A 25,507-nucleotide genomic window follows, 5' to 3' on the forward strand; every position below is an offset into this window, starting at 1 on the left:
CTTTCAGAGGCTTTATATGGAGTTAGGATGAAAATAAGGTGCATTTGAAACTTTTCTGAGACCAGTGAAGACAGACAGCACACTGGAGGTTAAGTCATTCACTAAATAGGGAGCAAGGGAGCATCCTGTCACTGTCTATGCAGCTAAGTGCATTCACTCCTAAAATCTGACCAAAAGTTCAGTTTCAGGCTGCAGATGATGTTTGGACCACTTAACATGTTTGGCAGACATGGGACAATGATAATCATTACATAGATTCAGAATTGTATAATTCTTGAATTCTAGAAAATCAGCTGTAATGTCTATAAAATCTGAAAAACATGAAAAACTAACACTCCTGGACACAAACTATTTGATGAAAAAAATTAGACTTTCTATAGCTTGGTATTATTTATAATTTCACAACTTAATCCTGCTGTCCACATATGAGGACATCAATTTTTAGGAAAACTATTAGCTCATGAATTGTAAAAAGTTTTTTGCTTGTTTATTAGGTGCTTCTAGTAAAAAAAAAAAAAAAAATTAAAAAAATGAAATGGATAATGCACACTGAAGTCACATGGGGGTCTCAGGAGGTTATATTTAAAAGTCCCACGTTATGCACCAAATCTTCATTTTTTTCTGGTCATTTTGGGGATTTTGGTTGCACAATAAACTGCATCTAGGAAATGTTTTTTTTTATTTTTATTTTTTCTCCTCAATTTGGAATGCCCAATTCCCAATGCGCTCTAAGTCCTCGTGGTGGCGTAGTGACTCGTCTCAATCCGGGTGGTGGAGGACGAATCTCAGTTGCCTCCGCCTCTGAGACTGTCAATCCATACATCTTATCACGTGGCATGTTGAGTGCTTTACAGCGGAGACATAGTGCGTGTGGAGGCTTCATGCTATCCTCTGTGGCATCCACGCACAACTCACCACGCACCCCACCGAATATGAACCACATATATAGATAAGACGAGGAGGTTACCCCATGTGACTCTACCCTCCCTAGCAACCGGGCCAATTTGGTTGCTTAGGAGACCTGGCTGGAGTCACTCAGCACACCCTGGATTCGAACTCACGAACTCCAGGGGTGGTAGTCAGCGTCTTTACTCACTGAGCTACCCAGGCCCCTCTGCATCTGTGATTTTATTCATTTTGGACTCTTGTAGCCTTTATGTCTGTGCCCATCATAGTAAGAAATGACTTAAGGATTTGTTTTTTTCACATTCTATAAATCGATTCAAAAAGTAATTATAGGCCGATTAATCAACTAACGGCTTTTCCATCATCTTGGTTATCGGTATCGGAAAACCCAAGATTGGTCAACCTCTAAAGGCGCAATCACATTTACCTTTGCACAGCGAAATACCGCAGGCGAAGAAGGCGTGGGTGGATGATAAGCACGTGTGAAACCAGCAAAAAGCTAATTGTAAAGCAGCCTCTTTTTAATGCAGCACTTTATTCTCTGTGAGAGGTGAAATTAAAAAAAAACTGGTCACTGCCAAACCAAGCAACTTCCTATTGGTCAACAAGGCGAATTCGCCTGTCAAAGTTCACCACACGTGAACTCCACGTGAAATCCAGGAGGGAAAATTCTTCGCCAACAAAAGTCCATCACGCAAAATTCAAGATTGCACAGATTCCCATTGAGATGACTGTATTTCAACCGTGGAATTTCATGTGAAGGTAAATGTGACTGCACCTTAAAACCAAATACTAATACATTTTGAAATTCATGTAAATTCCTCCACATCTTACTCAAATTGTTTTGTGGCTAATATAATTTGAAATTAAATGTATTAGTAATATACTGTATGAATAAATTTTAAAAGAGGGTAAAATGGAACCATTTTCACTACTGGAAACTTTTTTAGTTTTGCAAGTTGCAACATTTCTGAAAGATCAAAATTTGAACCAGAACATGTGCACTCTGAAGTCCAGACTTCTGTTAATCGGCAAAGCGAGAACAGTTATCGGTCAATAGCGATCATACTGAAATGGCCAAATATCAAATCAGACTAGCCAATATAACAGTCTAACAGTGCATCACGCTTGTTACCTTTGACCTCCTTGCCCTTGCCTTTGGACTCTCTCTTCTTTACGATGGAGGGGGAGGAGTCTTTGGGTGGTGAGAGGGCGGGGCGTTGTGAATCCCTCTGCACTGATTGGCCACTGCTCACCCCAGAACAGATTGCCTCTTCTTTTGGAGAGGATATAACCAGCGACAAACTCTCCTGGACTGATCTCCTGTAAGGTGGAGGAGACTCAGGACTCATCGATTTACACACATCATCATCCTGAGAGACAGAAGGAGAAAGAAATGGAATGACATGAGGGTGAGTAAATGATGAGAGAATGTTTTTTTTTTTTTTTGGGTGAAGTTTTCTTTAAGTTTTCCTTGCCACTGACCTGTGCAGGTCCCGCTGGTGAGCTGAGCGTCTGTTTGAGTTTACTGCGGGTTGGTGGTTGTCGTTTGGACCTCTGAGCCAGATGGGCTCGGGCACGAAGAGCACTGGTGTCCAAACGTTCCGTTTCAGGTACTACCTCACTCCAGTCTGCACCTGACATATTAAATCAAACTGCATATTACACATGAAAGGAACAAAATTCTACAACCATCTGCCACAGCACCTCATAAGACAGTGTCTCCTATTCCCTACGAGCAACTTCTGTTATAGGCCAGGAAGAGTTAATAAAACTTATTAAAGCATCAAAAGCAACAGCATGTATGCTAGACCATATACCCACTAAGCTAATAAAAGAGGCATTTCCTTTAATCTCAAAACCTCCTTTTAATATTGTTAACTCCTCACTATATTTAGGACATGTACCCAGAATCTTCAAGTTGGCAGTTATCAAACCACTTATCAAGAATCCACAGCTTGATCCTGGAGAGTTGGCTAATTACAGAACTATTTCAAATCTCCCATTTTTGTCAACAATACTAAAAAAAGGCAGTGTCCTCCCAACTATGTTATTTTTTTTTTACAGAGAAATGATATGTGAAAAATTTCAAATTCCAGTCAGAATTTAGACCTCAAGCTGAAAGACAAGCACAGTCACCTTTGGCTTGCTCTCTGGAGGCCCAAACACAAACAATTTTAAAGTATGATTTTCAGTGATGTTTTTTCAATGAAACTGCTCAATGAGGACTTTAAGATATTTAAGACATTACTGCAACATTTTCTGGAAAGCTACTTTGAAACTGTGTATTTTAAAAGGCACTAAACAAATTAAAAGAATTCTACAAAAATGATTTTAACTCGTCCCACATAACGCAGTAAACCCTAAAATGACTGAAAAAATTACAATTTAAACAACTTTTATATATATATATATATATATATATATATATATATATATATATATATATATATAAATAATACACTAGGTTTAACAGAAGAATTAACTGCCATGTTAGAATCACATAACCAGCCGAATACTACTCGCTTAATCTCAGTAACCGTCCTGTTATTTGACAATTTCACTCACTGATTAATCATGGCTGATTGTGAATACTCCATTTCTACAATGGCACCTGAAACTGAAAACTACTGATTTTAAATTATGCTGCATCCAAGCTGCTAGGTGTCAGTGTCCAAGATGACACAAAGACAAAAGTTACTGAGTGCACCTTTAAGGTAGCTACAAGCATTATGCTGTTAAATCTCAATATAACTCTTCTAAACTGCTTAACTGACCTAACTTCACTTCTACCATACAATAGAGTTGTGTGGGCTGACATAAGTTAAGTGCAATCTGTGCTGTGATATCACAATCGAGTTGCATTGTGGGATATAGTGCTGCCTTAAGTGTACATCTGAGTAGACTCGGTCCCTCAGTTAAAATCAAGGGGTTTCTGTCAACAGAAATTTCCCTAACCCACGGACTTCCAAAATGGCAGTGGGGATTCCCCCGAGGGGAAATTCTTAGGGAAGTTAGCGAGTGGATTTTTAAAGTGAAGTGGAACGCAGCCCTGGCCTCACACAACCTCTCACAGCCAAATTATATTAGTCAAATTATGCAAAAAGTATTACAGAAAATATTGCTTAATTATTTGCATTTAGAATACATAAAATGCTAGCTATGAAATTAGCATTATCAAGAAAAAGGAATTGGCCATTTCATTTCAAAAGCGTTTAAAATGTGATTTCAACCACAAAATGCATGATATGTGATGTGGTGGAAATGACGTGGTTAAAATTAAAATCAACATGCTATGGTCTACATTTGTATTTTATATGGTTTACATTGTTTACATTTGTATCCTTGTATTTTATCTGTTGAAATGATGGACATAATTTAGAATTATCTGTCAATGTTTTTAAAAATGTGGAAAAAGAAGATAAATTTAGGGTAACTAAACCACTGTCATTCACATAAGGTAAACATTGACCTGGCAAGTAACCAAGGACTTAACTACTTTTCTGGGTGGTTCCTCAAATAAAAATTTGTAGCCATGGAAGCCCTAGTATATCCACTATTAGAGATTGTTAATTGACAATTTGAATACACTAGTGAACGTGTGGACAGCCTAAAAGTACTTATAATTAAATAAAACGCCCATATGTCATGATGTCATTGCCCTTTGTATTCTTCTGTGATTCAGTGATTGAGAGGAAGTGATCTAATGTGTGCATTTTAATGGTTAATAGAGCTTACATCTTTTTTACATATTCCATCACAATCAATTACTAATTATTGGCATCATATAGCCATTAAAAAGCAATATGAGATAACAAATGAAGCTTGTCCTCACCCAGGAGAAGTGAATCTGCAGACTTACTGCCTGACAGTGAAGACTCATTATGACCACTGCCTGATTCAAGCATCGCCAACTACAGAGAGAGAGAGAGAGAGAGAGAGAGAGAGAGAGAGAGAGAGAGAGAGCGAGAGAGATGAGTGTGATGATGTAAAAGTCTGACCTCTCTGGTCTCAGTCATGTGTAAGTGCTCTCACCCTTTGCTGCAGATCTTCAATCTGAGATTTATACGTGACCTCTCTCTCATCCAGAGTTCTTCTGAGTCCCTCCTCCCTTCGCTCGAACTCTGCTTCTCTATATCACACAAATATATCCAGCCAGTCAGAATGCTCTGAATTTTAATGTGCCATCATTCACTTAAAAGGGATAGCTTCCCCAAAAATGATGTCATCATTTATTATTATTTTGGATTAAACTGAGTCAGTCCTCATTCCCAAATGAGCATGAATAACATCAGCGAGGACACCTACATTTCCTCCAAGGTAAATTAAAGCTAATAACTGAATGTTTATTCATTTATGTATTGATTCATGTAATAGTAAAAGCTATAGTAAAGAAACCATTCACAGCGTCAAAATGAGTGTGTTAGGAGATGTTATAAGCAGTTCTGTTTACTTTAATGTTATCAGGTGTGTAATCGCTATCAAATGACGCTTTTCTCTTTTCAAGTGACTGTGATAATTGTTTTCTTTATTCGGATTCACAGTCTCCACATTCAACATCTTTTAAAGGCATATAATAGATTTTGGTAAGAAACTTTAGTAAATTTAAGTCATTTTTCAGTGAAAATCTTGAAGTTCGTTGTGCGTTCATGAGCGCTATGAGAGAAGCTTTTTCACAGTGGTACGCGTGTTCATGCGTAAATTTGAGTTCAGCCATGACAATTTTACAATTATTCTTTACTATTCTCTACTCTAAAATAAAGTGTTATAATGGATATGATAAATTTGGTTTCTGCCTACACTGCTGCTGCACAATTAGACACATACAATCCTGTGAAGAAGATCTAGACAAGTGCTGCTAGGGAGGAGGAGGGTTTTACTTAGAAAACTCCTGCAGTGAAACTAGCTTATCTGCAAACAACAGAGGCAATCTGAATGTTCGATTTGAGTATTCTCTTGACATTGACAACCCATTTTACTTAATGTGTCTTTCCAAGTAAAACAAAATATTCAACAAGAAAAAACAAGAGACTTGATTTTATCCATTAGGAATTGACTGGATCATGAAAGGCACCACTGCATATTAGAAATAAGCCAGAACAGTGCCTGTCCACTTATTGGTACCTGTGCTGTTTTGGTTCCAGAAGTTTTTTCCCATTAATTTTTTCTCAAAGAGATTTCATAAAATCCTTCATAAAAGAGGTCTTAAGCCACTGAACAAATCAACCAGCTCCGAGGTGAATCTACTAATTAACTACTAATTATAAACTCTGCTTTGAAGGATAAAAGCATTTGAAAATCTGACCAAAAGCATACACATATAAGTAGTTTGCGGGTGTAGGGAGTAGTGCCTGACCGATATATCGGTTTAGCCTTTCACAGATGTACCGTATCGGCGTATATGTTTTCCGATATGTGCAGATATGAAAACTTTTTTCAGAACATATAATGCAGAAAACAATACTTGGGGTGATTTAGAGTTGGTGTCATAACATAGTTTGTCCAGCAGAGCGTGCTCCGACTCCATTGTATACAGAGCAGAGCTGACGGGGGTTCTGCAGACGGGGCGGAGTTAATCGGTGTCTTCATGGTAAGTAGCTAACTAGTCTGTGAAATACATACTGGAAAGTTATTAAACAATGACCCCATCATTTTCCCTTTTCAATATAACTAATAAAACGTTAACACTGTCTCTGACAACCATGTCACTCATGTTTATCACATCTGTTTGCTATGTTAGTCAGCAATAGTTTGTCAGTGCAGTCAGTAATGATGCAGATTGAAAGGTAAACATCAGAGCATCTTTTTGCAGCTCAACCGACAATGGTGCAGTGGTGGATTGTGTCTGTTGAGTGTTGATTTCACACTATGTTGTTACCTAGTTGGTGAGACGCAATGCTGGAAAGTAAATAAAGTCCATCTTTTACTCTCTGTGACAATGAGCTTATAGCTAACTAGCTAACCACGTAGCTCCTTTCATTGTTGTCAGTTGAGTGGAAGCTAATGTGTAAACATGTATTCACCAGACTGATTTGTCCAGGATTCCCCCTTCAACCGAACAATTCCAGTCGTTACATTTACAAAATGTAATATCTAAAAGTCTGGTCTTCCACCGTTGAAAGTTTCCCCTGAACTTGTATAGCAGAATATGGTGTAACACTGCTGCTGCTGTTTATCTCTTGACTCGGCAGGTGTAAATGCTTCTTGTTTTACAACCTGCTCCTAATTGACTGGCAGTATTAAAATAGTCAGCATTTGACTGATACTAAACAGTAATACTGATGTTTATTTAGCCATTTATTTTATTTTTATTTATTCTTTATTTTAATGGTCAGCATTTGACTGATACTAAACAGTACTGATGTTTATTTAGCTATTTATTTTATTTTTTATTTATTCTTTATTTTAATGGTCAGCATTTGACTGATACTAAACAGTACTGATGTTTAACTATTTATTTTATTTTTATTTATTTTTTATTTAAACAGTCAGCATTTGACTGATACTAAACAGTACTGATGTTTATTTAACTATTTATTTTATTTGAATTTATTCTTTATTTAAATGGTCAGCCTTTGACTGATACTAAACATACAGTACTGATGTTTATTTAGCTATAATTTTAATTAATTCATTATTTAAATGGTCAGCAACTGACTGATACTAAACATAGAGTACTGATTTTATTTAGCTATTTATTGTATTTTTATTAATTCTTTATTTTCTCAGTGTTTATTTCTAGAATTGGTTGACAATGTATAATAATAAATGCCAAATATTCTTTGATAAAAATAATTAAGAAAGCAGCCTTCTGAGTACCTTTGCATAGTCATATTGGAGCAAAATTGCTGAAAAATCCACATAGAAAAGGACTGTTTTCATTACAGCTCAAAAATTAACTATATCGGCCACCATATCAGTAATCTGTGAATTTTCCCCTTCTAATATCAGTATTGGTCTCAAAAATCCCATATCAGTCAGGCTCTAGTAGGGAGAGCAACTCCATCATTCACAGTGCATCATGTCAGTGGGTGGACGCTGCAGAGCTCTTTTGGTGCACTTTGTTGGCCGCGATTCTCTGACGGGTAGATATTTTTCTGCTGGATCATGTGTAGTATAGTTTTTCACCAGAAATTCTGCTATTAAACATTATTTTCTTTTAAAGAAGCTGAAATAACATGGGCTGATGGCTTCAACAGAGGCATAAACCATTGATTAACAAACTCTGAGCACACGATAGGTCTGTCTTTAAAGGTTTACAAGTTATTGTTAAAGATCAGTTTGTTTATGTAGAAAATAATTTGGATTTTTACTTCCAGATCCAGACTGTTGCACTCTATAATAACAGAGAGTTTAGTGTTTGGGGTCAGCACTCACTTCTGCTGATAGTCTTTGAGCAGTTTCTTTGCTTTGCTGTATTTTTTGTCCAGTGCTTCATATTGGCTCTGTGTGTCATTCAGTTGCTCGTTGATGTTTTTACAGAGAGCCTGAGCTTCCAGCCAGTTCTTCTCCATCTGAGCGATTCTTTCAGAGTTATCCTGAACGCTTCGCTCTAACTGAGCTTCCCTCGCCTTCCAAGCCACACACTCCTCCTTCGACTCCTTCAACTACAAAAATACAAAATAATAGCATGTAACGATTAATGTGATAGTTCACCTAAAATGACAATTCTGTCATCCTTCACTCACCCTCATGTCGTTCCAAACCCGTTTGACTTACTTTCTTGCATAGAACACAAAAGGTGCTCTAGCAGAATGTTCACGCTACTCTTTTTCATATAATGGAAGTAAATGGTGACCACAACTGTCAAGCAAGATTTTAAATCAATAACATCTTAAATTTCAGTCTTTTCCTTACACAAAGATATAGTATGGATTCAGAAGACTTAGAATATAGCACACAAGTATGGATTACTTTTATGATACTTTTCTGCTGCTTTTTTGTCCTTTGTGTGGCTTGACTGTCCCTGGTCCCTAACCACTTTCATTGTATGGAAAATAGTACCTTGAAAATTCTGGTAGATATCTCCTTTTGTGTTTCATAGAAAAAATAAAGTCATACAGGTTTGTAACGACATAAGAATGAGTAAATGATGACAAAATGGTATTTTGAATTAACCAATCCTTCTATATACAGCCCTTTATATGCAGCCCCCTAGAGGACAAAGATGGAATTTAATTTCTGATAATATAATAAAATAAATAAATTTCCTCGCTGTCCTCTAAGGGGCTCTGTAAAAAAAACAGGAATTGCTATACATTTGATTTTCATGAAGAAGTCAGATAAAGTTCATACCCTCTCTTTCAAGTCATCAACTTCAGCTTCTGCAATGCTGTGTTTTAGCTGGAGCTGAACATAAAAAAGAAAAACAAATTTGCACACAATTCTTTTTCATTTCATTAATGTTCCTTTATTCATCAACTAAGTGATAACACAAGGATCTCCGTTACCTCTTTAAATCTGAACATTAGCTGAGTGACGTCCATGTTTGACGGCAGGAACATTTCTTCGCTTTCAGGCAGATCGAACACTTCCACATTAATCCTGCCAAAACTCGAACCCAGGAAGCCCTCCCCCTCCCCTTCCTCTTCATCCTCGTAATGCTCGTCCTGTGATGACATCATAGACAAACACAGAGACATGACATAATGCACAGAAGAAGAATCAACTAGTCCAAAAATAGTTCAAAGCTTGGAAATATGTTATAAATTAACAAGGCAACCAACGTATGACCTTAACTTGTCCAGTCCAAAGATAAAATCATGCTGAATAACCTTCCTTGTGCCAGTGACCTCTCTCTCCAAAGAGCCAGTGAAATATTAACCATTCAGAACAGTCATAATCCAAACACACATATCCGAGTACCAAAAAATTATGATTCCACACAGACGTAAACAACCTCACTCAGAATACGTTTCCTTGTTCAAAATGGTGGGTGTTTACATATTTTTGCATACTTCTGAACTCTCACACAAAGCAGTTCTGGAAAAATTACAGTGTCTGAAAGTCTGAAAATGCAACTACAATTTTATTCTGCCATTTGTGATTTCCATCTACTACCCTTTCGCAACCCAAGATCCAGACTTCACAAAGTATGTCGGAACAGGTATTGCCTTATAAGATCTAGACATTTTTTTAAATTCTGATCTGGGTCTGTAGTATATTCCACATACTGTAATCTTTTCAAATTAAAGACTATGGATAGTGGTTATACTAGTCAGTGAATAATTTCAGGGTACATGTACAGACCACTAATCATGTAAACTACTTAGCAATGTAGTAGCAATAGGGCATCTATTTACCTTTTTTAAATAGATGTTTGTCTTGACAAACTTTCATTTTCTATTTTCATTACTCAATTTGTATGTAGTAGAAGTCGACTGACTGGCCGATTAATCGGCCGATAGTTTTTCAAATGTATAATATGAATGAAAACTTTTCACTCATTGTAAAATAGTGCTGAACTTCAGTAAGTATCACTTTTAATGACGATACTTCAATAAATTGCTCCCACACTGGTACCTTCTTCAAAGCCTTTGCCATCTGAAATGAATGAAAATATGAATTTAAATATTACAGGTCAAATGTGTTTGTTGTTCAGCAGAAGCATAAAACACTGCCTTACAAAGTCAAATAGTATTTCGGTTGTCACAACATGAAATTATGATTTAGTACTAATAATTAACTTATAAATCTGCTTTGCAACAAAACCTCTTCAGAGCAACCATGTTTATAACCTGATTTGGAGAAATTGGACACCCCTCAACCCCGGAAAAAAATTCCACTTTTCTCCCCAATTTGGAATGCCCAATTCCTAATGCGCTCTAGGTCCTTGTGGTGGCGTAGTGACTCGCCTCAATCCGGGTAGTGAAGGATGAATCTCAGTTGCCTCCGTGTCTGAGACCGTCAATCCACACATCTTATCACGTGGCTTGTTGAGCACGTTCCTGCGGAGACCTAGTGCGTGTGGAGGTTCATGCTATTCTCTGCGACATCCACACACAAATCACCACGCACCCCACCGAGAGCGAGAACCACATTATAGCGACCATGAGGAGGTTAACCCAATGTGACTCTACTCACCCTAGCAACAAGGCCAATTGGTTGCTCAGGAAGCCTGACTGCCGTCACTCAGCACACCCTAGATTCGAACTTGCGACTCTAGGTGTGGTAGTCAGCTTCTTTACTTGCTGAGCTACCTAGGCCCCCAGTTACTTTTTTTTTTTGTTATTCAAAACAGCGTATTAAGAGGAAAGGTGAGCAGTTTCCAGCCTTGACTTTATAACAATGTTCTAACCATTCAAACAGCTTATGTTATCCTCTCTCCACCTTGTCGGCAATTAATTATCAATTTATCAACAAATTAATTATCAAACCACATTTGGTTGTCTTAAACTATTTATTTATTATACCATGACAATAATAGTAACGTGTATTGTATACTGTACATACCTTGGCTGTCTCTGTCTGTGTTTTGAATTTTTCTCTCTGCACAGTCTAGTCACATTGCAAAACAAACTCCATGCAGAATCAGTGACTGTCTTTTTTTTTAACCTCTAGAGGGCACTGTTATACTGCAGAACTAAGAAGTTCTAACTATAGAACTCTCCAGCGATGGCCACGGAGGAATTAATAATACAAAAATAAATTAAATATAAACTAGCGGATACTATCAGTGTTTATATTTTCCGATAGCCGATAGTAAAAAAAAAAAAAAAACCTCAACTATCTGCCCTGATTAATTTGTAAATCTGATATACCAGTCATCCTCTATACTATAGTTCTACAACTGTATTACTTGGTTCTCATTCTTTTGACATTTTATCTTTGTATTTGTAAACTTAGCTACTGTAATTGCTAATGTAACCTTAAAATAACAGTCAATGCACTTTCTTGCATCTTTCTGAGTAAATAATATTAAGAAAATATTTGCAAAAAGCAGAAATGTAAGGATATTCCCAGGGGATAATTTTTACTAAAACAAACAGATTTCAACTTTTTTCGTTTTGTTATATGAAGGTCACGTTAAAACAGAACTGGAAATGTTTTATCAGGCCGTCACCATTTATTTTTGGCACTTTTCAAATGTCTTTCATCTTTAGATTTGACTGTTTTTGCCTTGTCCCACATGTTTAAAACCAAGGACTAAAAATGCAATGTTTTTCATTATGGTTCGTTCTGAGCAGAAACTGTATTTTTTTGTTCCTGTTCCAGCGTTCCGCTGCCTCCTTTCCAATTAGTAACCAGTTACAACAAAATTAAAGAACGGTTAATACATTTTTTTTTTTTTTTATTACATTTTATGATAATTATATATAGTTGTCTAAAAGGGTCTTCAGCATATCACAGAAGGCTACATCCACAATGTGCATTAAAGCAAAGAAATGTGTGATGCAGCAGTTTCCTTCGGAATCAAAGCACATTCTTATAAACTAAAAAGAGAGACGCCTCGTTTTTAGGAAACATAAGTGTCCTGTACTTATGAAAAAAAATAAAAATATCGAAACATAATTAACCAATTACCAACATTAAAAAATAAAGTTTTCACTCCAGAACAATTGAAAGGGACATCGTTCCCGTTTTTGGTTACGTTCTACAACGGGTTTCGTTCTTTGGAACGTTTTCAGTCCCTGTTTAAAACTATGATCTTCAAAACAAAGAGTGAAATAAACCATTTCAATATTTGTGTGAAAATTATTTCTAAATAAATTTTAAAATTATGATTGTCCCACAGTTGTGGCATCATTTCCATCACACCAAACAAGTTTGACTGACCTCTTCAGTGGACTGCTCGTACGTGTCGTCCTCCTGTTGTTGCTGCTGTCGTTCCTGCTCTAGAGTCTCACTGATCAACCGCGCCACCTCACTCTGAGTTCCTGGCTTCTCTCGACCAATCAGGAACCTTCATGTGGGTGATTGACAGGTGAGAAGGGAGCAATCAGACAAGATTGCGTGTGTCATATATGCTGATCTCATACGCATCAAATAGCATAATCAAACAGAGCAAACAACGCTAGCTTGTGTGCGTTTGGTTTATTTGCATGTGGTAAACTAATAACCTTCAGCTCAGAGTGTAGACAGATGCATATCTGTAGTAAATAGTGTAAACTTGGATTGATTCTGTGTGTTTCGGCAGGCTGTGCTGGGAATATACAATACCAGTCAAAGTTTGGACACCCTTGACTGTATTTGTTTCCCATGATCTTAAAAACCTTTTGAAATGCTTGCAATTGTGTTGTAGACAAATGTAAATTGAGCCAACATATAAAATTCTCTACAAAACTACATTTCATTAATTTATTTGTTTTATAGATGAGTTGGTAGGGATAGTGAAGGAAAAGCAGTGTCAGGCATACATGGGAACAACTCCAATAGACAGCATTCGATTACGTCATCAAACATGCCCCTGCTGCCATAATCCGGGGGGGGTGGGGGGACATCAGTATTATAAAAAGAGCACTTTGATTTTCCGGTACCACTGAGACAAAGGATTTTGAAACATTGTGACTGCGAAAAACCTTATATTGCATATAGAAACTTTGGATAATATTTCATAAAGGTGTTATGAGAAGATAAATATGAAGATAAACTTAAGTGGTGGATTGGATCCTTCCAACTTGTAAGAAAAACATTTACACCAGTGTGCTTACACCAGCCAGGAAAGTATTGCAGTATTATTTTATCTGTGGATTGGTGCTGGACATTTAACATTTACCAGTGGGAAAGAACAATCGAGAAGATGACCGCATTATTGCGGCAAAGGTATGTTACCAACAACAACACACTGTAGCACATGTTAAATAATACAGCTACATCTTCTTAAAGATGTGTGTAAATCTTTATATATATGCAAATGCTACTCTATTCAGATAAAGACATACAAGATGGTACTGTGTCTGGACTATGTATTTGTAAACCTGAAGTCATTAGCCGTGTTTCCACAATCGGGCCAAATTAAGGCATGCTAGTGTGTGCTAGGGCCAGTTGAATTTCCACTGTCACTTCCGGGACTTCATCATGCCACCTCAGGCCATTCTCGGGGCAAACGGCCAATGGCATTTGGCCCACCGATTACCATTGGGGCAAACAAGGCCAACTAGGCAGTGAGACTGGTCAATGTCAAAGGCGGAGTTTCGCCAAACTTACCAGGTTTTGTATCCAGTGCACCATTGTACAGGTTTGGGGAAAAATAAAACATTGCATAGTACAAATCAGTTTAAACACACAATGTACAAAGCGGTGTCCAAGGAAAGAACTTTACATGGTTGGAGATCATGGACGAACGCTGTTCGTGGAGAGACCACTCGGGAGACCATGGCAGTTATAGTCAGTGAGTTGTTAACACTACCTTATCTTGCTAGCTAGCTAATGTTTACATACGATAGAAAATCGATATTCTAGATGATAAATGACCTGATACCTCAGCTTGAGCTTCCCTCTTGCTTGTGAAATGAGTGGGGTGTGTGACGTTGGCACCAAGCCGGCATGTTAAGGGCAGGTTTAAGGGCAACGCTGCAGGGCTACTGGCCCGATGGTGGGAACGCAAATCGATTTTGGTCTCGTGGCTTGAGCTCCGAAGCTATTGGCCCCAGCTGGCCAATTGATAGCCCTGGCTCTCTCTGACTCGATAGTTGAAAAGCGGATTTTGAGCTCAAAGTACTGGTTGAACATTTGTTTTGAAATATCACTTTTATCTGTTTACTTGCTAGCTGCATTTACAATGACAGAGTGTTTAGTCCTAACTTTATAGACGAGGCTAGGGATGGGAATAATTAGGAATTTAACGATTCCGGTTAAACAACCTAGTTTTTGGAGGCTCCCTATATACTATGACATGATTGTCTCACCTGTTTAACATCTTCTGTTTCACATTGCCTTGTTATTTGAACTCGTCAGATTGTTATTAGTCTTAAACTGCCCGTCTCAACTTTTTTGGAGCGTGTTGCAATCATCTGATTTGAAATGACTGAACATTTTCAAAAAACAATGAAATTCACACGGAAAAACATATTATGTGTAGTTGTACTATAATATACTGTATTGTGATGGAAAGTGATAGCGAAAAAAATAGTTTTTCTAGTGTTTGCTGCCATCTAGTGGAATGAAATAAGACTTTTCAGAGTGAGTTAGAATGAACAGAACCAGAATTTCATGTTTACAAAGTTAGGACAACAACATTCGCTCCATATTGTGCAGTCATAATGATCAGTTCTAAACTTTTTTTTATTTTTCAAAAATAAAAAAACAGGCTAATATTTATGGTAATCTGATGGGACAGTGAAATATGAAATAAGACTTGTTATATGAGGAAATAATGTTATTTTGCCTATATTACCCGACTGGCTTTCTCACATTTTCTTAATACCAACATTGAATATTATCCGCCTTACAATGTGCCCTTAACAACTTTAAAACCAAACCTACACTCTTGTTACATACCATGATACATAAATACAGTATTTATTCAGTACCATGGTACTGCCACTGTAATGCTAGGGGAATATAACACAAAGAATAATGTTATAAATGTACACTAAATAATAATAATAAAAAAATTTTTTTAAGTTGAACTAAATCAAAGGTGCACTTTGTACTTTTTTTTTGCTCATGTCATCTTGGACTTATACAGCAAGGGACATGGATGCAGCATCATTCAAATGCAATAGTTTTCAGCTACAGATGTCTTTGTAGAAATTCATTATTCAGTCAGCAATGATTAATTTTATCCATGAGTGTACGTGTCCAATGACAGGGCCGTTACTGAGAATAAGCGAGTAGTATTCAGATGGTCATGTGATTCTTACATGTAGAATAAAACCGCTTTTATAAGGTTACTGAAATGACTGAGTCCTCTTGATTTTATACATATGTTTTAGAAGTCCTATACATTTCTTTAGAAATACAACTTTTTTTAATGAGGAAAAAATTACTGAGTGCATCTTTAAAGCTGAAACATAATTAAACACTGAAAAGGGTCCATAGACCTTATTCACGGTTGCGCCATCTTTGATTTTTAATGGGAACGACAACGAGGCTGTGTGGGATAGACTTACCATCTCTTCAATGGCACAAACGGTATAAAGCTGTATAAAGCTCTTAGATTACATCTGATTTTCCACAACTCATGTTGTCTGGAGTTTTTTGTCTACTGAATGTTCTTGGAAAGATGTTTTTTCAATGTTTTGTCTGCGGAAGTGTCCAAAGTGTCCAAAAACACTTTAAACTAGAGTGCAGCTCATTGAAATTACTGTACATCTATCCCTCACAGCCACGTTGTCATTTCCATCAAAAATTAAAGATGGCGCTGCTGTGAATAAGGTCAATAGGAAAGGACAGTCAAAGATATGACAGAAATCACTAAAATCATTCACCGTGTGGAGCAATCTTTATGACCACAGTCAAAAGTCTGAGTAGTCGGATTAAATCTTTGCACTGAATGAACACATAAGACTCAAATGAATGTGAGGTTTTTCATAATCACTCTACAGACCCATGCAAAAGACTTACAAGTATATCATCAACGGGTACACAAAACTAGACTAACCTGACAGTTCCCTTTGTGTTCTTGAGGACCGTGGCAGCAAAGAGTTGAGTAACTCCAACCAGACTGATGCCATCCACCTCCACGACCTGATCATTCACATGGATTCTGCAACAGATCACAATGGTGTTTTTACTTTATCTTCGGCTCCAACACAGGTGTAGTCACAGGCAGTGTGTGGCAGCAAATGCTGTCAAGTGGCAACATAAATATTCAAAATGATTTTTTGTGTCTATAGTTAGTTACAGACAGCTTACAATCTTGGTGATTAAACACTCCCATAACAATACGTCATTATAGCAACTTTTTGCATGCACCACCAATACGTCGGCCATGGTCCGTATTTTTATTCAACTAATTTCTGAGGATTACTTTACCCATGGCTACATTTTAAGATGAAATGAATTAAAATGGTCATCATTTACTCATGAATAATGAGAAAAGCACCATAAAACGATCATAAAATTACTCAATTTGTGCACTGCATTTCAGATCTCCTTGCCACCTCAAGAAGCATTACAACAGCTTTTACTTCAATGACACCAAATGCCACTGGCTCTCATGTAGGCCTGTCGTGATTATTAAATAACCGTCTGATCACAGTTATTTGAGATAACCACGATTATTTGGCATTCAAATTCCAATCACATTTCAATGCCCAAATGCCATGAACGGCGTGTTTGTGTGTCATTCAGTTGACCTCTGAGTCCAAGCGTCACTGAGCCGCACCACGGAGGTCAACCAGCTCCTGTCCGGAAGGGCACGCAAAGTGCTTCTCGTGTTCCTCAGAGGAGGAGACGCATGCTTACTCTATTTCTGTGGAGTGATTAAAGGTTTTGCTTCATGACAAATAAGGGCTTGTGGGTTTAATCAGAGCATTAAAATAACATGTGAAAGTGAAGAAAGCAGACAAAGCACACCATAAGAAATATGACAATTTATGACAATTAATTATGAAAGCCATCAACAAGACAATTAATCGTCATAATCGCAATTATTTGTTTGACAATTATTCATCAGCCAAATTTCATAATCATGACAGCCCTACTCTCATGTCTTGTGACCGATTGCGACATTCTATTGTTTGGTTGTAAGATTTTGAACAAGATGTGACTGCTTTCATGGAAAGGAAGATTTTTACAATAAAAAATTCACTCTGTTGCTTAAACAGAGCTATTGTATGGTTTCAGAAGACTTTAAAAGTACTCCAAATGACTCATGCTGAATTTATAGTGCTTTTATTTGATCATTTTCTGAAAATATCATTGTGACTAAACTTATATTTGCTTGTTACATCTTTTATATTGTTGAGAATTGGTTCAATTTAGGCATAGGTGTGGGGGTAGGTGCTCAATATCTACATTCTACAGTATAGTGTAATGTAATTAAAATTTGTGTGATTACATTTACTTGCCAGTTACATGTTTTATATTGTTTATTATGATACTCTCAGCCTAAGAAACTGCAGAGAAAAAGAAAGAAAAAAAACCTTGAGCCAAAGCCTTTTTTCTGATTTGACATCTCAGGGTGTAAATAAGGTAGCTCAAATTTTACTCAGTTACAGGTGACATGATTGGGAACAAGCAGTTTTGTCCCAATCATGTCACCAGTAACTGAGTAACATTTTGTGTTGATATGACAAAGCAATCAAAGGTTATAGCATTACAAAAAACTATTTATCCAAGTGTCCAAAACGTCTCCAAACAAATAAAACATAATAATTGTACATAAGAACTAATTACACATGCAAACACACCAATGACTAAAGGTTTACTCTCTCTCCAAAGCATGCAGGCATGAGTAACAAGATCTCATTCAGTTCCATTCTGTGTCATTTGAGCCATCATTGAGTCTGTGTCATGTACTTGGCACCACCGCCTGGTTGCCATATGTAATTAGAGTGAACAATCCTCTCTGCCCACATTTGGATGACTTCCACCTCTGGTTGCAGTGATCTGAATCCTAATACAATTGGTTTAGCATTCCATGATGCTGGACAATGTACTACATTTCTGCTGGAGTCATCTGATCCAGGAAAGCTAACATGTTTTTAGCCAGTATGTGCTGTGTGCACATTGTTCTTCATGTTGATTATCTAATGATCTATTCACCCGATTATTTTGTGTGTGGACTCGTTTTAACGGGAATCCCTTACTCTAAGTCTCTCTTTTATTCTTTGTGAAGTTATAAGTGAAAATGCGGCTTAAAAGCAACACCAATTACATGTAACATGTATGTCAAAGGCATGTACTTAGCTATTCCTCGCTTTATTTTTGTCTGCGAGTAAAACAAAGTGGATGGTTGTATTCTACTTTCTGAGAGCTTTCCAATGTCATATGACACATAACTATTTGATCAGTTTGATGTTTTTATCAATTATAATAATATTTACAGTGCAAAATGATTAATAAATTATAAAAATGGAACACTTCTGAATTTGTCAGCAAATTCCAAAGCCTACATGTAATTTCAGCTATGCTTTAAGACGATACCTATTTTGTGTTGGAACTTAATGACAAGGATGTTTTCATGTTGCAGGCAAAAAGGTGACAGCGTCATCATAAGGTTGCCCTGTTCCAAACCATACCGTAAAACATTTTACCTTCATGTAATTCACACTGCTGTAAATCTACTAAGTGTTGCACTATAAAATAAATGACACAACTTCCTGACCAAGGCAGAGGATCAGTTACACTGAAAATACCTGATATGTTTATGTTAATCTCAGCCTCAAACAGCACAGCCACCATCTGAAGCATATTGCATATAAAACTGGAAACAACTCTCAGTCTGACAGTGGACCAGAACCCTGGGATTCACAGGAAAGCGGATGAGTGTGTTTTCTTTGCTGTGACACAGAGTCATTAAATGCAGTGTGTTTGGACAAAGAGGTCCAGCCCAACAGAGAGATCAAACATCTGTGTCCTGCCTTAGATGACCTCAGGAAACACCACATGAGAACACACCCACAGCTGATGAACATGAGGACATGCCCCCCACTGCAGCTATAAAATGATCCAATCCTATAGCAGTGTTTTGGTCTGATGACATGCACAGCACACACATAAGCATTCACACATACTTAAAACACCAGCAGCACTTGTGTGTGGGGTCACATGATATATCAGTGATATTGTTACTGGCAAAAACTTGGAATTGGCATTGGTCTGATTAGGACGATATTGGAAGATAATATCAGGACTTATGCATTCTAATTCAAACAGTAAACTATTTCTTATGGAAGGATTCAAAAGTATTAATCAGTTATCAGTACGGCTGGGTAAAAGTATTGATTAATAGCAATCTTCAGTTGACAGATCCTGATATTCATCTTAACTCTTTTGTGTCAATTTAAAAAAGTTACTCAGAGGTCCTTAGAGGACAAAAATGTATAGATCAAAAAACTGCCATGATAATATTATAATATTATATATTAATATTATTTTCCACTTTCAATGAGTTAATTTTAACCAACATCAGTCCTGATCATAACTACCAAATATTCATTCATTTTCAGGATTTTAACAATTTAAATGCCAGTGTGTGTGTACGTTTTTACACACACACACACACACACACACACACACACATTTCTCAATACACACAAATACAAAACACACTCTGACATCCATACCAACACACCCACACAATTTTAGCTGCATCATTTATTCAACTGGCCTGCGGTGCTCTATTATACAGCAAACAGAAAATAGGAAAAAAGCATGTATTTGCTCCATAGGCTAAACATGAGGAAAAATGGCACCATCTGGTGAAAAATATAAAAAATAAAAATTTTGAAGCCAGGGCTCCGGAATGAAAGCATAATATCATAGAATTCATGATTTTATGCTTTAATGGCACTGGGATCAAATATTGAATTTTTTTTTATTTTATTTTATCCCCTTTTCTCCCCAGTTTGGAATGCCCAATCCCCACTTATTAGGTCCTCGTGGTGGCGCGGTTACTCACCTTAATCCGGGTGGCGGAGGACAAGTCTCAGTTGCTTCCGCTTCTGAGACAGTCAATCCACGCATCTTATCACGTGGCTCATTGTGCATGGCACCGCGGAGACTCCCAGCTTGTGGAGGCTCATGCTACTCTCCGCGATCCACGCACAACTTATCACGCGCCCCAATGAGAGCGAGAACCACTAATTGCGACCACGAGGTGGTTACCCCATGTGACTCTACCCTCCCTAGCAACCGGGCCAATTTGGTTGCTTAGGAGACCCGACTGGAGTCACTCAGCACACCCTGGATTCGAACTCGTGACTCCAGGGGTTGTAGTCAGCATCAATACTCACTGAGCTACCCAGGTCCCAAATATTGCAGTTTTAAAGGGTTTCAATGGGGACATTTTTGTCCTTAAATTTTTCTCCTGAGTGTAACTATTTTGTGTACACAGTGTATTATAGATTTATTATAGGCTGATTAAATATCAAAATTCCCCCCAAAATACACACCTTTGGCAAAATTTATGCCGTTGGCATTAAAAGCCAAAATGATTGAAAAAAACAAAAATGAAAAAGACAAAAATGTCCCGAAGGTTGCACAAGGGTTAAAATCTCAAGATGGATCTTTTACTCTATGCACAGCCCTCTACAATGCGAGTAAATCACTCCCATATGCGACCAAATTTTGTGCTATGTGACAAAATGTGATTCGCCACTGGCTGGTAAATGTTCAGATTTCACTCAGCAGTGTTTGAGGAGTATACTGGTAAAGAAGTTCAGCACTGAGATCCTCTCACTGCGTGTTGAGAGTAAACGTTTGGTTTGACTCGTTCCGTGTAATGTGTGTCTAAGTCTTTTGATCAAAAACAACAAATAAGAAACCTTTAATTCTAATGACACATAGCACAGATGCTGCAAAGAAGCCATTCGATTCCACTCTCATTAATATGTCCTCAACCAAAACACTTCTGTGAGACACTAGCTGAATGGCCACTATTCTTAAAGAGACAGTGCCATTTCTGCACTTGATCTACATTTCAATGTAAATACTTGAAAACAGTTCATATAATAAATGATTGTTTACATGTAAACATTGAAAAAATATATTTGCACTATAATATGTAATTTCAAGATATCTTTTTTATTGATGGAATACATGGAATTGAACATTTTTAAAAAGCAAATATGTGACCAAAATGACTAAGAACTAAATGACAAAATGTGTAAAATGTATATTTTCAAAGTGTACCAAGTGAGAAGTTCCCCTGTATAATTAACAGCATTAGCTGGGAGAGAATTTCTTTCAAATGTAAGCAAAATTGGCATTATATCACTGAAATATACCCAAATGAATTAAATCCAAATTAAATCGAATAAAAAAATCTGTATCAATCCCCAGCCATAGTTATTAGTGGTGTTTTCTAAGGCACTGGGGCCCCAGAGGCTCTTTGAAGGTTAAAGTTCTTTGAAAATCTAACCTGCCATCTTTCTCAGCAGCTCCATCCTCTGTGATGGTCTTGACGAAGATGCCCAGTTTCTCCAAACCTTGATCTGCCCCGACACCCATCCCTATAATACTGATGCCCAACCCTTTATCACCTGCGAGAGAGAGAGAGAGAGAAAGAGAGAGAGAGAGAGAGAGAGAGAATTTTATCTTTAAGGACAACATAATATCAAAAATGGCCATTTGCACAATATTCAAAAAGTTTGTTTAAATAATCTTTTATTAGAATAATTGACTTTTCTCTTTTGCAGATGTACTCAAGGGGTAAAATATTAACCAATAATATAAAAGCTCATCTTCACTATCCAATCAGATCCTGAGGAAAAATATCAAGCCCTGTCCTACATTATATCACACTTGGAAATGTGTGTCATTGCGAATGCCATTTGATGTGGTCTTTAAACTAGTGGTCGACCGATATACTGCAGAGGCCGATACATTTTCCCATTTGGCAGATTAGTTGACCAAACTGTGAAATCCAAAAACTAGATATAGGTATTGCACTAACTGAAGAGCCACATGTCACTTATTCTTAAGTGTATTTTTGGATTTTGACATTATTGTTTTTATGAAATAAAATAAAGGTACATAAGGCCTTTTTTTTGTTGTTGGACAAAAAAAGTAGCTTCATACCATGTGATCCAAATACGTTTTTGACCACTGAAAATATAAACTATTTAAATTTAAAGATTTTAACAATTTACAGATGGAGCCACATTGAGAGCCCCAAATCACTAGGATTTAACTATATAGGGTCTTAAAAATTAAGATACCAAAAGAAAAGTTTGTTTTGAACCAGAATCTAAAAGGATATTTAGGTATATTTAATACTCTTGGAGTTATAAGTAGTGCCCGACCGATATATCAGTCGCCCGATATTAGCCTTTCACCGATATGAAAACTTTATTTCAGAACATATAATGCGGAAAACAATGCTTTAGAATTGATGTCATTATGTAGTTTGTCCAGCAGAGTGTGCTCCGACTCCACTGTTTACAGAGCTGAACTGACGGTGGCTCTGCAGACAGGGCGGAGTTGAGCGGTGTCTCGCTAAGTTAACTAGTTTGTGAAATACATACTGGAAAGTTAATAAACAATGACCCCATCATTTTCCCTTTTCAATATTACTAATATAACGTTAACCCTGTCCCTGACAACCGTGTCACTCATGTTTATCACATCTGTTTGCTATTGTTAGTGCAGTCAGTAATGTAGCAGATTGAAAGGTAAACATCAGAGCATCTTTTTGCAGCTCAGCAGACAACAGTGCAGTGGTAGATTGTGTCTGTTGAGTGTTGATTTCACGCTATGTTATTACCTAGTTGGTGAAACACAATGCTGGAAAGTAAAATAAACAATGTCCGTCTTTTACTCTCCATGACATCGAGCTTATAGCTAACTAGCTAACCACGTAGCTACTTTCATTGTTGTCAGCTGAGTGGAAGCTAATGTGTAAACATGTATTCACCAAACTGTTTTGTTCAGGATTCACAGTTTGGTACCCCCTTCAACCGAACAATTCCAGTCGTGTCTTAAAAGTCTGGTTTTCCACCGTTGAAAGTTTCCCCTGAACTTTTATAGCAGAATACAGTGTAACACTGCTGCTGCTGTTTAACTGCTGACTCAGCAGTATTAATATAGTCAGCATTTGACTGATATTAAACAGTACTGATGTTTATTTAACTATTTATTGTATTTTTATTTATTCTTTATTTTAATGGTCAGCAATTGACTGATACTAAACATACAGTACTGATGTATATTTAGCTATTTCTTTTTATTTATTCTTTATTTTAATGGTCAGCATTTGACAGATACTAAACAGTACTGATGTTTATTTAGCTATTTATTTTATTTTTATTTATTCTTTATTTTAATGGTCAGCAATTGACTGATACTAAACAGTAATACTGATGTTTATTTAGCTATTTATTTTATTTTTATTTATTATTTATTTAAATGGTCAGCATTTGACTGATACTAAACAGTACTGATGTTTATTTAGCAATTTATTTTAATTTATTCTCTATTTAAATGGTCAGCAATTGACTTATACTAACAGTACTGATGTTTATTAAGCTATTTATTGTATTTTTATTTATTCTTTATTTTCTCAGTGTTCATTTCTAAAATTTGTTGACAATGTAGGTCAAATATTCTTTGATAAAAAATATTTATGACAGCAGCCTTCTGAGTACCTTTGCATAGTCATATCGGTACAAAATCAGTGAAGAATCCACATAGAAAAGGTCTGTTTTCATTCCAGCTCAAAAATTAAATATATCGGCCACTATATCGGTAATCGGTGAATTTTCCCCTCTCTAAAATCAGTATTGGTCTCAAAAATCCCATATCGGTCGGGCTCTAGTTATAAGCACACCAACTTTGGAAAAAGAACACAAAGTGTTTTTCCAATTTTTGGACTAACACCACTGGCATATAATGCAAAAAGGTGTGCTGAAGTCAACTGATTTTAGTAATAGACCTTCCAATTTCTTTGTAAAATTAAAATAACGAGGCAGCCATCTTTCTATCGTTATTCTTTTGTCCTATACTTTTGCTCCGAAAACATAGGGGAAAACCCCCTCTAGGAAATAAGGATTACTCAGTAAATATCGATCCCTGGCATTTCATATTTTGGCTTTTCGTCATCATTTCTGTTTATCTTTCTTCAGAAAAATTAACAAAATCAAACACTTCAGCCAGGAAAGTTTCTGAAATTTGGTTGATTTTACATGGAGTAACCTTCCTTTAAACCATAAGATAATCAGACTACAGGGCAGTATGACTTCTAATCACTCACCGGGATGACTGATAGTTTTCAATCATCTTTTGAGAAAGAGAGAAGATGGCAGATAAAGTTGAGGATGTATTTAGCAAAAGAAGACATGGCCTCACCTTTCTCTATCTCCACAGGAAACACGTCCATCTTTTCCACCCGTTTCTCCAGCTCGTACTCTGCAGATGCTGCGACCGGATCTACCTCATCATTCCTCCGGTCGTACTCTTCATTTGAGAATGTGCTGTACACCTGAGAGACCAGAAACACAGCTCATGACCCAAACTGCTCTCCCAAACCACTCATTAACATCAATTACAACTAATAACATACACAATGCCTATTTATATTAGTTTCATATTCTTAAAGATTGCTTAGCTTCATGATTATGTTCCAATATATATAAAAACAAACCAAATCAAAGCAGTAATCAGTTTGTCTACAGTTGTGCCAAAGGGCTATAATATCAGTGAAAGACATCCTTGTCTATGACAGACAAAATCACCTTAATAAATCATTAACTACAAACATACACATAATTACTTATTAGACACACTTGGTTTGCTGCACTTATTCTTTACAGTCGATACCATCGAGAGTACAGACTTGAGTTCAAATATAAGGAAGATAAAGACATTTCTTCCTGTGGTGGTCATCGGTGCATGCGCATGACTGTAATAATGTGCATCGAAGTGCCAACACGTCCATAAAGGCTATATACTTTGAAAAGCCGAGCATTCCACCATACGAAAAAACATAACAGTACACTTCGTTCAGCAGCGATTCTTTCAATATTTTGAAATAAAAACTTGTGTTCTTCTGCAG

At 36.9% G+C, this 25,507-nt stretch overlaps 1 protein-coding gene across 3 annotated transcripts in view; it reads right to left on the reverse strand.

Annotated features, from left to right (window-relative positions):
• LOC127446822 (neurabin-1-like) overlaps positions 1-25,507 on the reverse strand; it is a 94,871-nt gene that overhangs the window by 33,230 nt on the left and 36,134 nt on the right. For 2 of the 3 annotated variants that reach the window (XM_051708073.1, XM_051708071.1), the window contains exons 3-13: positions 24,802-24,934; positions 21,878-21,998; positions 16,451-16,555; positions 12,682-12,808; positions 9,357-9,515; positions 9,202-9,255; positions 8,284-8,513; positions 4,942-5,038; positions 4,742-4,820; positions 2,392-2,543; positions 2,042-2,279 (exon numbers count right to left, since the gene is read on the reverse strand). In XM_051708073.1, the coding sequence (XP_051564033.1) occupies positions 2,042-2,279; positions 2,392-2,543; positions 4,742-4,820; positions 4,942-5,038; positions 8,284-8,513; positions 9,202-9,255; positions 9,357-9,515; positions 12,682-12,808; positions 16,451-16,555; positions 21,878-21,998; positions 24,802-24,934 (1,495 nt within the window). The remainder of the gene's footprint in view (positions 1-2,041; positions 2,280-2,391; positions 2,544-4,741; positions 4,821-4,941; positions 5,039-8,283; positions 8,514-9,201; positions 9,256-9,356; positions 9,516-12,681; positions 12,809-16,450; positions 16,556-21,877; positions 21,999-24,801; positions 24,935-25,507) is intronic. The other variant, XM_051708072.1, reaches the window with a different exon arrangement.

This window comes from Myxocyprinus asiaticus, chromosome 10, assembly GCF_019703515.2.
Source record: "Myxocyprinus asiaticus isolate MX2 ecotype Aquarium Trade chromosome 10, UBuf_Myxa_2, whole genome shotgun sequence".
NCBI lineage: Eukaryota > Metazoa > Chordata > Actinopteri > Cypriniformes > Catostomidae > Myxocyprinus > Myxocyprinus asiaticus.